This window comes from Elgaria multicarinata, chromosome 6 (assembly GCF_023053635.1).
Source record: "Elgaria multicarinata webbii isolate HBS135686 ecotype San Diego chromosome 6, rElgMul1.1.pri, whole genome shotgun sequence".
Taxonomy (NCBI): domain Eukaryota; kingdom Metazoa; phylum Chordata; class Lepidosauria; order Squamata; family Anguidae; genus Elgaria; species Elgaria multicarinata.
Window position 1 is genome coordinate 20,367,491 of NC_086176.1, and position 16,101 is coordinate 20,383,591.

At 43.6% G+C, this 16,101-nt stretch overlaps 1 protein-coding gene across 3 annotated transcripts in view; it reads left to right on the forward strand.

The window, feature by feature from the left end:
* Positions 1-16,101, forward strand: part of TRABD2A (TraB domain containing 2A) — a 74,686-nt gene that overhangs the window by 42,819 nt on the left and 15,766 nt on the right. For 2 of the 3 annotated variants that reach the window (XM_063128511.1, XM_063128513.1), the window contains 2 exons: positions 4,985-5,131; positions 10,488-10,662. In XM_063128511.1, the coding sequence (XP_062984581.1) occupies positions 4,985-5,131; positions 10,488-10,662 (322 nt within the window). The remainder of the gene's footprint in view (positions 1-4,984; positions 5,132-10,487; positions 10,663-16,101) is intronic. The other variant, XM_063128514.1, reaches the window with a different exon arrangement.

The following is a 16,101-nucleotide window of genomic DNA, read 5'->3' on the forward strand; positions in this document are numbered from 1 at the left end:
GCGCTAAATAAAAGGGGTGTAGTTAAATGGTGATGATGGCAGAAGTGAAGGGAGGAAGGGATTGCCCAGAAGTGATAAGTAATCCTCCACATTTGAGGACAGAGGTGGTTTTGCCTTAGTGTACAGCCCCCCATCCTAAAACCAGGTTCTCCACAGGCTACTTGAGAAACACAGCTTTAAGGGATACTGGATCATTACAGGGAATAAACCTACCCTTCTTCCCTGCTACATGAATATCCATCATGATATAATAATGTGTGTGCCCGGGGAGGGGGAAGAGGCAGGGAGGTGTCAATGATGTGGTTGCAGCAATACCCACTAACCATTGATTGAATTATGTATTGAGTATTATAATAACTAAATAACTGTTTAGAGGTAAAATAGTAGAGTGGTTGACCTATGAACCATGAGGGCCTACGTTCAGATCTGCCTCACAAGTTACTATTCCTCAACCACCATCTGCAATATAGGGATAATATTGACCTACTTTACAGGATTGGTGCAAAGTTCTTGGAGATAATGTACATGAAATACTTTGAAGACTCAAAGTACTATAGAAATGCAAAGTATTGCTGTGATTGAAAAGAAAACTGTTTTCTTTTGAAGATAATGTTGAAAAGGAAACTAAGGAATGGAAATTGCCCCCCTTCAGATAGTCCTGCGTTTTATTTATTCTTTCCTCCCCCATTCCTTTGCCATTGAACATATGCCTTTCCACAAAGCAGACCGCCTTTTTAAAATTCTCAAGCTCTGGAATTTTCCCTTGTTATGAAAGCTTGGGACTGTCACTTAAATGTGTACTGAAGATAAACTTTTCACAAAGGGCGCACTGTTTGAAGCTGCACCTGGTATCACAATCACCCATGTGATAACATTAGCTAGAAAAACTGTATTGGGAAGCTTTTAGGTTCTGTTTCTGCATAAAGGGCTTCCATTTATAATGGCTATTAGCTTTGAATGATCTATCAGCTGTCAAGGTAGCACTGTTTACAGAATGTAAAAGAATATCAGCTCCTTAACTGCAGCCTTATTCACCTCCTTGATAAGCCACAATGTCAGTTCTGCTATAGGTTGCAGTGACGTCCTGTACCAAGGCTTCATCTGCATGGAATTCTGTTGCAGTGCAATAATAGACATGTTTCCTTGGAAGAAAATGCCATTGTGTTCAATGGCACTTCTTGGTAAACTCTGCACAGGATTGCAACCTTAGAAAACTTCCTTTGTAAATGCAGGTTCCAATGCAATGCCTAAGGCAGGGGTCCCCGCCGTAGTACCCACGGGTGTCATGGGACCTGTCGGGTCATCCAATAGCACCCATGAAGCTCTCCAAGCCCTGCCCCCTTCAAAAAAATTGTTAAATAAAATCTTTGTAAAATCTTAAGGGAGTCTCCTGTCTCTCCCGTTCTAGCCTCTGGCCTTGCTCTTTCTCCTCCTCTGCCTTGCTGTTTTCCCAGCCACTAATATTGCTATTTCTCCCTCTCCCACACACCACTTTAGCTCAATTTTGCCAAGCCAGGCCCACACGGCAGCCGTTATGTGACTAGCTGCATTCTCCATAGGAGCCATTTCGTGGTGGTACCCTCAGCAGCTTTTTAAATTCCCAAATATGCCCACAGGTCCAAAAAGGTTGGGGACCCCTAGCCTAGAAGAGTTACATAATGCTGCAGAATGAAGAAACATGGACGCCTATAGATATAAGAGAACTGGCTTCTCAGATTTCCTGATGAATTTTCTGTATTCTTCCTCACAGGAAATGACATAATATTTGCTTAGTAACAGAACAATCAAAATCAATCTACTGATGTATTTCCGTTTTCTAGTGCTGTGGACATAAATCACCTTGTCCAACATTTGAAACCATAAACTAGTCCAGTGCTAATATTATTATTATTATTATTATTATTATTATTATTATTAATAATAATTTATATAGCACCATCAGTGTACATGGTGCTGTACAGAGTAAAACAGTAAATAGCAAGACCCTGCCGCATAGGCTTACAATCTAATAGACAAATCTAGGGTGAACAGTTAAGGTCCATTTCCCCCCCACCCTCCAAAAGCTCATTTATTTTAATATTTTATTTTCAATTGAAAAGCAGCCAGGTTGCAATCTTGAGTGGAGCACTTAATGCTTAATTCTTTCCACTCGGACCATTTCAAGCTAAAATTTAGAATGATTTTTTGAGGTGGGGAGAAGGAAAGATTTAATAATGGCAGCATGGAGTTGGTTGGGCCAATTTCTTTCTTTTGCTCATGCATAAAATGCACCAACACACATCTACAGTTCTGTTATATGTATACACACTTTTAGATAACCACTGTAGGCCAAACAAAAGCCCTTCACTGACACGTTGACACTTTCCTTTGCAATGTATTTTTCAAAAGCCATAATCTGCCAGTGTATTTTAAGTCCAGTATATTTTTGTGTGGTCTTTCGATCAGGCTGATAAGGTCCCAATGCATTATTATTATCATTATCATTATCCCTTTTCTCGCTCGTGGCAGATTTTCTAGACGGATGTGATAGGCTTTGCCAGGTCATGCTGTCTTTTACGGATTCGGGAATTTCCTGACAATTGAGCATGATTTAAGTATGACTGCTTTCTGGATGTTGGTGTGGATGCATTTTGGTAGGCCCAGTTTCTGAAGGTTTTCTGTATAGTTTTTTGATATGCTGCCGTTGACTGATATGACTTCTCCCTTACCAACCTGCCCAGTCACTGAGGTCATCCGAGGGCCTGCTCCTGGTGGTTCCACATAGATCCATCCTCCGATTGGAATCCACCAGGGAAGAGCCTTCAGCGTGGTGGCGCCCCTCCTGTGGAATGCCCTGCCTCTGGAGGTTAGGCAGGCTCCGACCTTGTACTCCTTTCGGCGCCTCCTGAAAACATCTTTATTCCAAGAAGCCTTTCTCTAACATGCAGCCTTGGATTACTGTTATTGCTTCTTTTAAATTTTGTTTTAACTGTTTTTATTCTGTTTTTATTTTCATTTTACCTTGTACACCGCTCTGAAATTTTTCAATGTGGAGCGGTATATAAATATTCTAAATAAATAATTGTGACCTTTTCCTGTTGCTATAGCTCTTTAACTTCCATGGCCAGTGGTGTATATTTTTCTCACTGGCAACAGGAAAAGGTCACAATTATTCCGTTAATCACATCAGTCACTGCCATCACATTAAAAAAAAAACTATACAGAAAAACCTTCAGAAACTGGGCCTACTTATTATTATTATTATTATTATTATTATTATTATTATTATTATTATTTGCCCAGTATTCCCTTCTAAAGAAAGCACAACCTGTTTTCAGACTACTACTGTCCTAGCTTAATTATAGAAACATGATATTGAAGAGGAGAGTGTTTGTATGTTGGTGTTGCTTCACACAACCCCTAATATAGAGTCAGTTTATTTTACACTTTGCTCCTGCTCAAAGCCTTTCACCATAAATTCTTCCCTTATTGGGGGCTGTGTCAGCCAAGGCAACAAAGTAAAGTCAATACACCACACAATCCTCCCAGAATGCTAGTGCAGATTGCAGAACTGTACAAATGTATTCCTTAAGCACAATCTTTTGTATATATAATCTGTCGAGAGAGAATTAATATTAAACCCTTCAGATCCCTAGACAGCCATGTAGCTTGATCACTGGGTGACCTTAGCCCAGTCACTATTTCTCAGTTTAACCACAGAGGTTTTTGTGAGGAGAAAAGGGGGTTGAGGGAATGACATGTCTGCCATTTGGAGCTCCTTGGAGGGACGAAACACAAATTTGAGCACAATTCCTTAGAGGGAGGGAACACTGAGACACAAATTGGAACATAAAAGCCTACCAAGCCAGGCCTGCAGTTTTACAGCAACTACTACACCTGTTAGAGGAACCAGGACACTTCCCAATATCCTGAGAAGAGGGCCCCGGAAGTGAAATAAATAGTAGGAACACTCTAAAAAGACTTACAGCAAGAAAGCTTTGTCATATGTCTCTCATCTGCAGCTCTCCCTTGCTCTGCCAGCATAAGAGAAGTATGAATGAAATGCCAGTTTGAGACTACTCAGCCTTCCCCAACCTGGTGCCCTCCAGATGTAGTGGACCTCAACTCCCAGAATTCCCAGCCAGAATTGCTGGCTGGGAATTCTGGGAGTTGTAGTCCAATACATCTGGAGGGCACCAGGTTGGGGAAGGCTGACTACAAACTCAGCCATGAGAGAGAGAGAGAGAGAGAGAGAAGCAATGGGACTGGACAACCCACATGAATAATAATAATAATAATAATTTATTTCTTACCCGCTGCTCCGATTGGATCGAGGTGGGGAACAACAACAAGCATTAAATATACAAAATAATGATTAAAAACATAACATACACTGTTAAAAACATCCTAAAAGCATATTAAAAGTATCCTAAAATTCTACTGGATAGGCCTGCCGGAAAAGATCAGTCTTGATAGCCTCAATTAATTAGCCTTGGTCACACAGAAACCTTTAACTGGTTAATTTAATGCAATTAAATCTTCAATAGCACTTTTTTTTCTTGTATGAGGGAAATCCTATTTGTCCATAAGGAGATACCTCCGCTGCCATCCGTCCTTCACGCAAGATTGTAGCCTGGCTATTTTTCCTTCAAACAAACAAGTTGGGAGGAAGCTCCACAAAGCTCTATGCAATACATAGCTTGACCGGTACAACTATGGTGTCTCTGTTTTTCTCTCCTGCCTCCAAAGAAACTCAGTCGCTCTTGACAGCACACACCAATGAAGGGCTCAAGCAGGGCAGTGGATAGGTCACTGTGCAACCTCTCAGAGTTAAGACAATGTCTTGAAATTTTTGATTATATAAATTCTCTCTTTATTTAGTAGAGGTTTGGGTTGTTAAAGATGCATGTGGGATGGAGTTAAGATCCTGATTCTTATATATTTTTATTAGCTACTGACTTTAAGGACTGATGGGGAACTCTGCCTTTCCTCCCGCCCCGCCTAGGTGATCTTTGCTTTGAATCAGACCCTTTTGCAGCAAGAGAATCTCCGAGCAGGCAGCCTGCAGATCCCTTATACAACAGACGACCTTATCAAGCATTACAACTGTGGAGACCTCAACTCCATCATCTTCAATCATGACACTTCTCAAGTGAGTCTTGTCCCCTCCGTTGGTCTATCCTGTTAACCAGCTGATTCATCCAAGAGGGCTTTGAAAAGGCACACACTTTTGCTATTCAGAGGGAGCTGGAATACTTTTCTGTGGGCACAGCAAGCCATAGTTCTGCTTCTAGAAGTATTTTTGCTGCCGTTCCATGCCAGACTATTTTGCGTCCTAGGCAGGTGAGCTGCTTTCACCCACCCACCCCAGCGTACCTGGGCGCGGGGCACCATCTCGCCTGCCCAGCCGAAGCGAAGCCAGGATGCTGGGGTGGGGGGTGGGGCGGCTTCGGAACGGCGCACCCCAGCGTCCTGGCTTCACTTCGGCTGGGTGCCCACCCAGCCGAAGCAAATCCAGGATGCTGGGGGGGGGGCGCAGCGGGCGGCTTCAGAATGGCGCGCCTGGCCAGAAGCCACTCTGGGTGCGCCGTTCCAAAGCCTCCCGTCCGCCTGGCCCCCCAGCGTTCTGGCTTCGCTTCGGCGCCCAGCCAGCCGAAGCGAAGCCACACGCGTGCGCCCCCACTCCAGCGTCCTGGCTTCGCTTCAGCTGGGTGGGCGCCCAGCCAAAGCGAAGCGAGGACGCTGGGGCGGGCGGGCGGCTTCGGAACGGTGCGCCCGGAAGCCGCCCTCTCAGAGTCACTGTGGGAGAGCAGTTTCCGGGTGCAGCATTTGGCGTCCACCTTACCTTGGCGCTCTAGGCAGCCGCCTGAGTGGCCTCTGTGGTAGCACCGGCCCTGATGCCAGGTGGCTTCTGATTTGTTAGGCAGGTAAGATGGAGAGTTTACAAAGATGAGGCCCTTTAGTCAATGTACTTAACAGTTAATACTGGTTTTCAAAAGTGTTTGGAAGGCTAAGGTGAAGCTAGGTAAAGAATGCCATCCTTGAAAGTTCCAAAAGGCACATGTGCGCACGTGTGTGTGTGTGTGTGTGTGTGTGTGTGAGAGAGAGAGAGAGAGAGAGAGAGAGAGAGAGAGAAAAAGAGAGGTTCCATTTTTCCCATTGACGAAGACCTTAATGGTCGAAACACGTTTGGGTTAGATTAATGTATGTTATTATAGCTCACTGCATTAGAATTGTATTATGGTAAAACTAGCAACGTTTCTCAAGTGTGTATACAAGAAGTTGTACTGTCAAGTTTTGTTCGTATAATTTTATAGTTGTATTATCAAAACATTTTTTACAAACACTTTGTATACTTTGTATTTTAGACTAGTTATTTTATTATAGTTTGTTTAATTGTAACTAAACCTATTTTGTTTTGTTTTGTTTCTTATCTGGACTCTGTCATTCATGCCATGGTGATGTCCAGATTGGAATACTCTAACATGCTCTATGTAGGGCTCCCTTTGGAAATGGTCTAGAAGCTTTACGTGGTACAAAATGCTCCCACCCAGCTGAAACTTGCACTGGCTTGCTTCCAGGATCTGATGGCATTTCTGTCCTACATAGCCTGGACTCTGAATAGCTTGGGAAGCACCTTCTCCTATACTGAACCCTCAGGATTTTAAGATCGGCCATCATTTTTGAGAACTGAGGTTGTTTTCCACAAGAATCAGGACTTTATTATTATTATTTTGAGTGGGGAGGAGGAGGGTTGTGGCTTCAGAGCTATGGAATGCTTTCCCCAGGAGGTTTACTTATGTGCCTCTTTAACCTCTTTTGGAGATATATAGACCATGTTCAGACAACACGCTAAGCCACATTGGTTAAGCATTTTGAGCTAAACGTTATGGCTTAACGTATCGTGTGAACCATTCCTAATCATGCTGGCTACAGAACTATGGTTTAAACATGCTCACCAACCATTCGCTGCAAAAGGGTTAGCTGTCTAACCATGGCTTAGCGTGTTGTCTGGAGAGGCCCATTTAAAAACTTCTTTTATTTGATCCTTTGAGAATATGCTTTGCGACTGCTGTGTACTCTGAATTTGTGTTAAAGTGTTTTAACAACACATTGCGTTAAAGTGCTTTAACAGTGTGTTTCAGCGTGTTTTTATTTTGCACAGCGTGAGTGCCCTGTGACTGAAAGCATTCGTGCCAGCTGGTGGATTCTTAGCTCAAATCTTTGAGATGGGACTAGCGGCATGGTTTATATCAGGAGTGCAGAACCTCTTCCAACACCGGGGTGGGTTGCATTCCAGTGGTGGGCGGGGCCGAAGGCAAAAGGGGCGGGGCCAAAATGTGCAAAATGCCAGAATTCCTTAGCTGGAAGCACTTATTGCCAGTAACTAAGCCTATTTTTTTAACCTTTGTAAACCACCCAGAGAGCTTTGGCTATGGGGTGGTATATAAATGTAATAAATAAATTAAATTAGGTGAGGCATTTCAGCCTTTTGAAATGGAGAAAAAAGCTACACAAAAGCCAGGAAGCCACCCAATGATCGGTGGTTTGGGGAAAGGGGTTGGGGCCAGGGGAAGGCAGCATGACCATCAGGGGGACCCGGAAGGCTGGATTGGGACCCCGGGAGGGCTGAATTTGGCCTCAGGTTGCAGGGCAATTTCCTGGCTTCTGTGTAGTTTTTCCCCATTCTAAAAGGCTGAAATGCCTCCCTTAAGACTTAGTTACAGGCCATAAGAGATTTCTGCTAAGGTATTTTGTGTAATTTCTGCAACCCTAGTTTATATTTTAATATTAACCAGGCTGGGCAGAGGGGTCTTGAACTGGTGACATTAAGGGTAGGAGGCAGGGGTTTAGCCTGAGCACCAGTCCCTAGCTCAGGCCAAAGGGCAGAACAGAAGGGAGGCTAGCCGCACCAGCCAAGGAACCATTCGGGCACCAGGAATGGGGTTAACTGGTACTCTTAACAGGCACGTTTGGATGATTGCAGTGAAGGAAGCCACCATCATGGCTGCTACCCCCGCCCCCCCCGGTGCACTGTGCAATTCACCACCATTTGCATTATTCCCCGTGTTGCAGCACAGATTGGTGTGTCGTCTGAACCTGGTGTATGGTACAGCAGGAGTGGGGGGAGTCATACCCACTCTACAACCTCTACTTCACATTGTAGGTTGCAGGGTGAGTATGATCCCCCCTCCCCTGCCATGCCGCACATGGTGGTCACGTCTGGGGGCAGGGGGAACAACCACAATGGTTGCTTCCTTTGCCGCGATCACCCGAACCCAGTCAACTCCGGTATAAAGATTTCCCAACTACGTTTCTTCACTACTCTCAGCGAAGAAGGGACCTGTTCTTGCTGTCTGCTACCTTGCCTTTGTCTTGTTTCTTTGCTGCCCTTGACTGCATGGGAGCCACGTCTGATAGTGTTGCCTTCTCTGAGTTCTGTGAAATTAAAATGTTATTTTGTATATTTTACTTCTAAATGGCAATGTCCTAGCAAGTCTGAACCTGCAGCATTAAAATCCACCCAGCTGATCACATTCAGAGTTTCTCTACATTTGTAAAATTTTCACATTTTGCTGCTTAGCTTGAGTTAGTCATAGTAGCCACTAGGAGGAGTAGCCACTAAAAGTTTCGGAGACTGATTGGCCTGCTAGGGATAATATGCAGTAAGGAGCAGTTGGCTGCTGGTGAAGTGACAGATGAGATAAAGTTGAGTTCTGATTTATACCTTGATGGAGTGCTTCTGCTTGGGCTGGTGAGTGATGCTGCACACAGTAATATTTAACTTCCTCTACTGTGTGCCTTGCTATAATTGAATGCAAGACTTGTGCTCGTGTTCCACCAAGCCCTGGGAACAGCAGACACCAGCATGTGAATGCTGAAGGTGGTTGGATCCATGCACGAAGTAAAGGTATTAATCCTGTTCCGTGGATTGTGGAGGGAAGGGTAGGTAGCAATGTGTAAGGCCCTTTCTCCACCTAAGGGTTATCCCAGGAAAATGGAGGGATCGTCCCTGCCTGCTCCCAGGATCCCCTGTGTGGCATTTGGATGCACAGGAACAATCCCGGGACTTAGGGTTGGTGTAGACATGCCCTAAGTCTCACTTTAGAAGTCCACTTCTTTCTTACACTAACGCGTTGCACTCCATGCAGTGTTTTTTTCTTTCTTTCGCTACCTTCTCTTTGCTTCTTTTGTTTCCTTTAACTCTGTGATATCATACTCTTTCTCTCTGTTCTTCCTTGCTTTGTGAAAGTACATCAGCCCTTACAAGGAAGAGGCCTAGAAATTGAGTGGTTAGCAGAGCTGTCTGATTTTTGAGGATGACAAATTCAGTAATATAGTGTTATGTCTAATTGTTATAACTTCTACCTGCCATTGCAACTTAGGGACGTGGGAAGCTGCCTTCTATAGAGTCAAACTGTTGGTCTATTGAGACTAATAGTGTAGACACTGACTGGCGGCAGCTCTTTGGGAGTTTTCCTAGTCCTACCTGGAGATGCCAGGGAATGAACCTGGGACTTTCTGCATGCAAAGCGTGTGCTTCCATCACGAAGCTATGACCCCTCCCTAAGCAAGTAAGAGGGGACATCAGAGCTACATCTGTGGCTCACTTTGATGGCTGGTCATTTCACTCTAACGTGTACGGCTCGCACCTATTCTCATGTGCTCCTCTCCGTCCCTCAAATCATCTAGGTCATTTAGGGAGGTGATGCTCTATGTCCCTTCTTTTTTTTGAAGAAAGAACTGTTGGAGCACTACGGAGAGCCTTCTCTGTAGTGGCACCTTGCCCAGATAACCGAAGCTCTCTGGGCAGCTCACAAACATTAAAACCACAAATACAGTATAAAACAATATAAGAGCTCAAAGCCACAGTATAAAAGTACAACCAGAATAAAACCTAGCAGCAATGCAGAGATTTAAAATACAGATTTAAAACAGCAGAGCTAAAAGATTAGAATGATAACATGTCTGGGGAAATAAAAAGGCCTTCATCTAGCACCGAAAAGAGTACAACATCGGCATGAGACACTAGACACTTTGTCTAGTGTCTAGGTAGCTCATTCCACAACCAGGGTGCCACAAAAGACAAGGCCCTCTTCCTGGTAGCAACCCACTTTCCTTTCCTTGGTAAGGGTTCCTGAACAGGGACCCCCAAAGAAGATTTTAGAGTCCAGGCAGGCACATATGGGAAGAGATGATCCTTCAGTTAATCTGGTCCCAAGCCGCTTAGGGCTTTGAATGTTAATACTAGCACTTTGAATCGGGCCCAGAAACAGACTGACAGACACTATTTTCAACGCTTCCCTGCCTTTTGCAAGTGGCGACAAGTGAGCTGGAACTGAGGCAGGAATGCAGTGACACTTTGTGTTGTGATTCGTTTGTCCAGTGATTACAGGGGAGGCACAGATCAGCATCAGCCACAGCTTTCCATAACATCTAGTCAGGCTCTGAAATGAAACTTGTTTTTCCTTTTTTTTAAAAAAATAATCTCTTCTCTCCTTGCACAGGTTCCAAATTTCATCAATGCCACTCTGCCACCTCACGAGCGCACCACCGCTCAGGAGATTGACCACTACTTCCGCCAGGAGCTTATCTACAAGAGGAATGAGCGAATGGGCAAGCGAGTGAAAGATCTATTGGAAGAGTATCCGGACAAAAGTTTCTTCTTTGCGTTTGGAGCTGGTATATATATTTGTTTATTTTCTTTTTTCAAATGAATACTTCAGGTTTGGGTTTGCTTGTTCTGTATGATGCCGTGCAAACACACATTATTCAAAATACGTGCTGAGCCATTGGGACGCCCATTCAGAACGGCAGTCTTTTATAGCTCCTGAAAGGTGAGCTGCATATTTCTTTTATTCACTAGCTGATATGCCCGGCATTGCTCGGGTCCGTGAATAATGTTTATAACGTTTATTTGATATATAATGCATTTCTATGCAATTTATTCATCTTTAGGTTGGTTGGTTTTTTTTAGGTTGGTTGAGTTAGTTAATTGTTTGGTTAGAATAAATGGGAAATTGTGTTAATAAGAACTGTATTTTAAATTAGAGCTTTGTGATAAACCACATTTTTTGTTTTACCTGAAAAGCCTATACCTCCCATCATGCCTTGGCTGGAGCAGGGAGTTGTAAGCATAAGCCTCATTTTTTTCTTAAATTCTTTAAAAATATTTTAAATCCAAAATTTCATGTTTTTAGGTTTTTCTGGTACGTTGTACAACCAGACCTATCAGTGTGCCAAATTTCAGGTTTCTACACAGCTTTGCCCCGGTCCCGTAAGGTATATATGTCTGTGAGGTAATCATCCTAAAGTAGCAGGAAGGTGTTAGGCCTGTGAGTTAACAGCTTCAGTGGAAGATTTTCACAAGACTAACTGCAGAATGGAGTTCAAGCTTCCAAATCACATGAGGTACTGGTTCCTCTCTATTCGGCCCTGGTTAGGCCTCATCTAGAGTATTGCGTCCAGTTCTGGGCTCCACAATTCAAGAAGGACGCAGACAAGCTGGAGCGTGTTCAGAGGAGGGCAACCAGGATGATCAGGGGTCTGGAAACAAAGCCCTATGAGGAGAGACTGAAAGAACTGGGCATGTTTAGCCTGGAGAAGAGAAGATTGAGGGGAGACATGATAGCACTCTTCAAATACTTAAAAGGTTGTCCCACAGAGGAGAGCCAGGATCTCTTCTCGATCCTCCCAGAGTGCAGGACACGGAATAACGGGCTCAAGTTAAAGGAAGCCAGATTTCAGCTGGAGATCAGGAAAAACTTCCTGACTGTTAGAGCAGTGCGACCATGGAATCAGTTACCTAGGGAGATTGTGGGCTCTCTCACACTACAGGCCTTCAAGAGGCAGCTGGACAAGCATCTGTCGGGGATGCTTTAGGGTGGATTCCTGCATTGAGCAGGGGGTTGGACTTGATGGCCTTGTAGGCCCCTTCCAACTCTGCTATTCTATGATTCTATGTCAACACACATGAAGAGGGAAGGGTTATGTCCCCCACCCCGCGTTGCAATGAAGGTCGGGAAAAGCCTTTTATTGAAGCTAATGGAAGGCTTTTACCAACCCTAACTGCTGTAGGGGGCAAGCCAAGGAGGGGCAATGAGGTGATGGAGAGTTTCCCCATGTCATATCCAGCCCATGGGCCAGAGGTTCCCCTCCCATGGTCTAGGCTTTCAGTGCAGTAATTGTCTTCTCCAGGGGAAAAGTTGATCAGACATAAGTTACATGAGTCAAGTTATAAGTCAGTAAAAAATGAAGAAGTTGCACTGTATGCTTGGTTGTGGTAGTGTGGAAATTGATAGCTGCTACTGGTCTATGAATTCATGTTGCCAAGTAGCATAGACTACTGACTGATCCTTATGAGCAATTAGTGTGTGTGTATGTGTGTGTATCCTCAATGTTGGTAGTTTTCAGACAGTGGCCCAGTTCAGACAACACGCTAAACCATGCTGCTTAACCACAAAATGGTTAAGGGAATGCATTCTATTAACCATTTTGTGGTTAAGCAGCATGGTTTAGCGTGTTGTCTGAACCAGGCCAATATTTGGAGAACCCTGTAATGCATAGCCACCAGGGAGTGTAGGGTGTTTTTAGGATGAATTCTTGGTTGGTGCTGAGTGACAGTAAGGCCCAATAGACCAGATCAGTGCCCTACATGAATGTTTGCCACAGAATGTGACCCAGAGCATGTCCATGGCAGATTTATAGGGGTTTCTTTCTAGACAAATGGAAGTGTAAAGAGTTTCCTGAAAGTAGGAAATTCAATATCCTCTCTTGTAGAGGGCTGTCAGCCAATTAAACATCTTACTTTTTTATGTGTAAGTTTGAAGGGATTTACATATTTAATTTTTGGAAGCTTTGCCTATGAATAGGAGAGCACCTCTGAAGAAGAAGAAAACATTCTTAGTATGCTCTTAGGTTATGCATTCTCAGGAAATATCTGTACGACACCACGTTGGAAGGGGATCAGCTCAAAAGCCCACAGCATCACTGCTGCAAGGCTAAATCGATAAAGCTAGAAGGGGCAGGAAGAAGCGAAGGCTATCCGGCTGGAAAAAACTGCCCTCTGCTCGGAATTCCTGTGCTTACCCAACACACACACAGAAAGAATCAGCCTATGATCTCCCTTGCTGCCATCTTCAGTAGCCAGTTGGAGCTTTTTCATTTGAAAACATGCAGTTTCGGGGCAGGATGGGGGATCCCAATGTGACTACAAGTTGGCGGCTGCATCATTTAAACGACGAGTTTAATAGAGCATATAGACTCACACACACACACACACACACACACACACAGCCATTATGGGACTAACAGAGTGTATAGAACCCCGCCCCCCCCAGATTGCAGCAAGCATCATTTTGGAAAAAGTATTTTCCTTCCTTCCTTCCTTCCTTCCTTCCTTCCTTCCTTCCTTCCAAGATTTCTGTGTTGCCTTTCATCTAAAACGATACCACCGTGGTTTACAAATCTTCATAAGATAGAAAGGGGAAAGCCTTTTCTAAAGTAGCTTCTGCCACTCGCATTTTTTTTTTATTTTTTTTTTGGTAAATACTTGCCTTAAGATTAATACTATTTTCTTAAGTATATCTGCTGCCCAGTATACCTGCTGTTGGGAGTTTTTTTTTTAAAAAAAATGGTCAAAATGATTTTAATAAAGCTAATAGGTGAATTGCAGCCTTGCTGCTGTACAATATGCTTTTTGCCTTTTCTTCAGCGGTTCTCTAGCCATGTTGTGTATGGAAAATCTGAATTGACCCTCACTTAATTTAGAAAAGAGAGAATACAATGGTTGGTCGGTTGGTTTTACTAGAATTGTTTCCCCGTCTCCAAAAAATAAAATAAAAGGTCAACACACACCGGTTCAACAAAACATTAAAAAAAGAATTAAAATTGGCAACAGTGAAACAATATGACAACCGTGAAACAAACTGTTCAGAAAAACGAAGATCTGAAGTCTTTCTAAATAGCTAAAGGTTTTCTTAACCATCTGGTGGAAAGTTCATAGCAGATTTTGCCCTCCCCATGTTGTCTCCTGGTCTGGGTATGAATGGTAGCCATTTATTGATGATGAGGTAGTGAAGGTGTGCAATTGAGGATACTATTGAGGTGGAGGCTAAACCTGCTTCTGGTAAGCCCAGCCATTATGCATCAAGCCTTCTCTTCTTCTAGTCTCATCCTTGGTTCTGTTTGGTCACACCATAGCGACAGAATATTGGGATCCCTTTCTCTCTCTCTCTCTCTCTCTCTCTCTCTCTCTCTCTCTCTCTCTCTCTCTCTCTCTCTTTATGTGTGTATATGTATGTATATGCCGAAAATTTATCCCCTTGCTTGTTGAGGATAAAATAGGAACCATTCTTTTGTTCTGTTCTTTTGGCTGACAATCTACTTTGTATTCAACATCTTCGTCAGCAACAAGTCCAAATGGACGGAGACAACAAATCTCTCTCAGCTGTATTTGAAAATATTATTATCTGCGTGGTTGTCTCACCATTGTCTTGGCTTGCTTTTTCTAAACATCTCTAATTGTTGTCTATACCTTTTCACATTTAAAATTATTAAATAAATGTGCGGGGAGCTTTCATGTACTTCGATTTGTTTTGTTCTCTCTCCCTCTCTCTCTTGCTGTCATTTTTATAGTGTCTTTTTATATCTTTCCATTCCCTCTATGGTGTTCCGTTGCTGAGTTCCCATTATGTGAGCAATCGCCAAATGCCAAGATGAATCAGCTCCGCAATTTATTATGCTTGTGTGTGGTTTAGTGAATATCTTGCATGTCTAGTGTTATAACTGCCAACTTGTTCTCCTTGTTTAGCTGGTCTGAAGCAGTTTTCCAAGAGAAGGTTTTCTAATTCCAGAATGCCAGCAGAATGTATGTGGTATTGCTCTAATTTTAGTAAACCTCCTGATGGGGTCCAATAAGATCAAAGTATGGCTTTATTATTTATTTATTTAGTATGGATCAAGGCACAGATCCAAAAAGGTTCATTAAATTATTCAGATGCTTGTTCTCGTATTTCAATACCTTCTCTAGCCTGGACCACCACCACCCCCAAACCTAAGAGAACACCTCCTCAGATAGATACCTCTCTAGGGTGGCGACTTATGCATTGACAGTAAAAGAGGAGATGCATCATCAAAAGGGTGGAGCAAAGATCTGAGGTGGGCAACACATGGCCCACCCACCCTAGTGTGGCCTCTGTTGCCCCTTGCCAGTTCTCCCCCCCCAAAAAATAGTATTTTACCACCACCACCACCACCACCCCCCAAATGGCATGCATAGTGCAGTGGAGCGCTGCAACAATGAAATTTAGTGTGTTTACAAGCTAAATATGGCCCTTTGGTTGCTTCATTGCCAGCATGAAACACCAAAAGGGTTGCTTTGGGGTTGCAAACAAGTTAAATTTGATCCTTGTAGTACTCTGTGGTGGTTACAGAATGGTTTTTGCCACTGTATTTTGATGGCAAACCATCAATTTAAAAAAAAAAACTTGGGGGGGGGAGGCTATGGTCTGTGCAGTGTTGCAAGGGAAGTTGTCCCAGGAGAAAAAATAGCCACCTTCTCTCACATGAGCTTATCCATCTGCTGGATTCTTAATTTTAGGCCTTTTACTGCACCCCATGGCTATGGAGAGCCAGGTGGTTAGACTACAGGACAGGACCTTTGTGGTTGCAGCACCGAGATTGTGGAATTCCCTACCATGAGCAGCCTGGATGGCTTTCTCTTCATTGGCATTTCTTCATTTTCTTAACTTTCTTTTTCACTTAACCTTTGGCTTGATTTAAAGCGGGCGGCTGAGAGGCAGGATAAAAATGACCTTATCAATAATATATACCGTATTTTCCGGCGTATAAGACGACTGGGCGTATAAGACGACCCCCAACTTTTCCAGTTAAAATATAGAGTTTGAGATATACTCGCTGTATAAGACTACCCCTCTTCCAACGCACACCAAATAAAAATTTAAAAAACATCAGATTTGATTTCAATCCTATTACCTCCTTCTCTGCCTCTCAGATCTCACACACACACATGCGCGCACACACACACAGAACACAGACCTCCGTCAGGAGTTGCTCGGCCCCCCTCGCTCTCCTCCTTCCTTCCCTCCCTCGCGCTCTCTT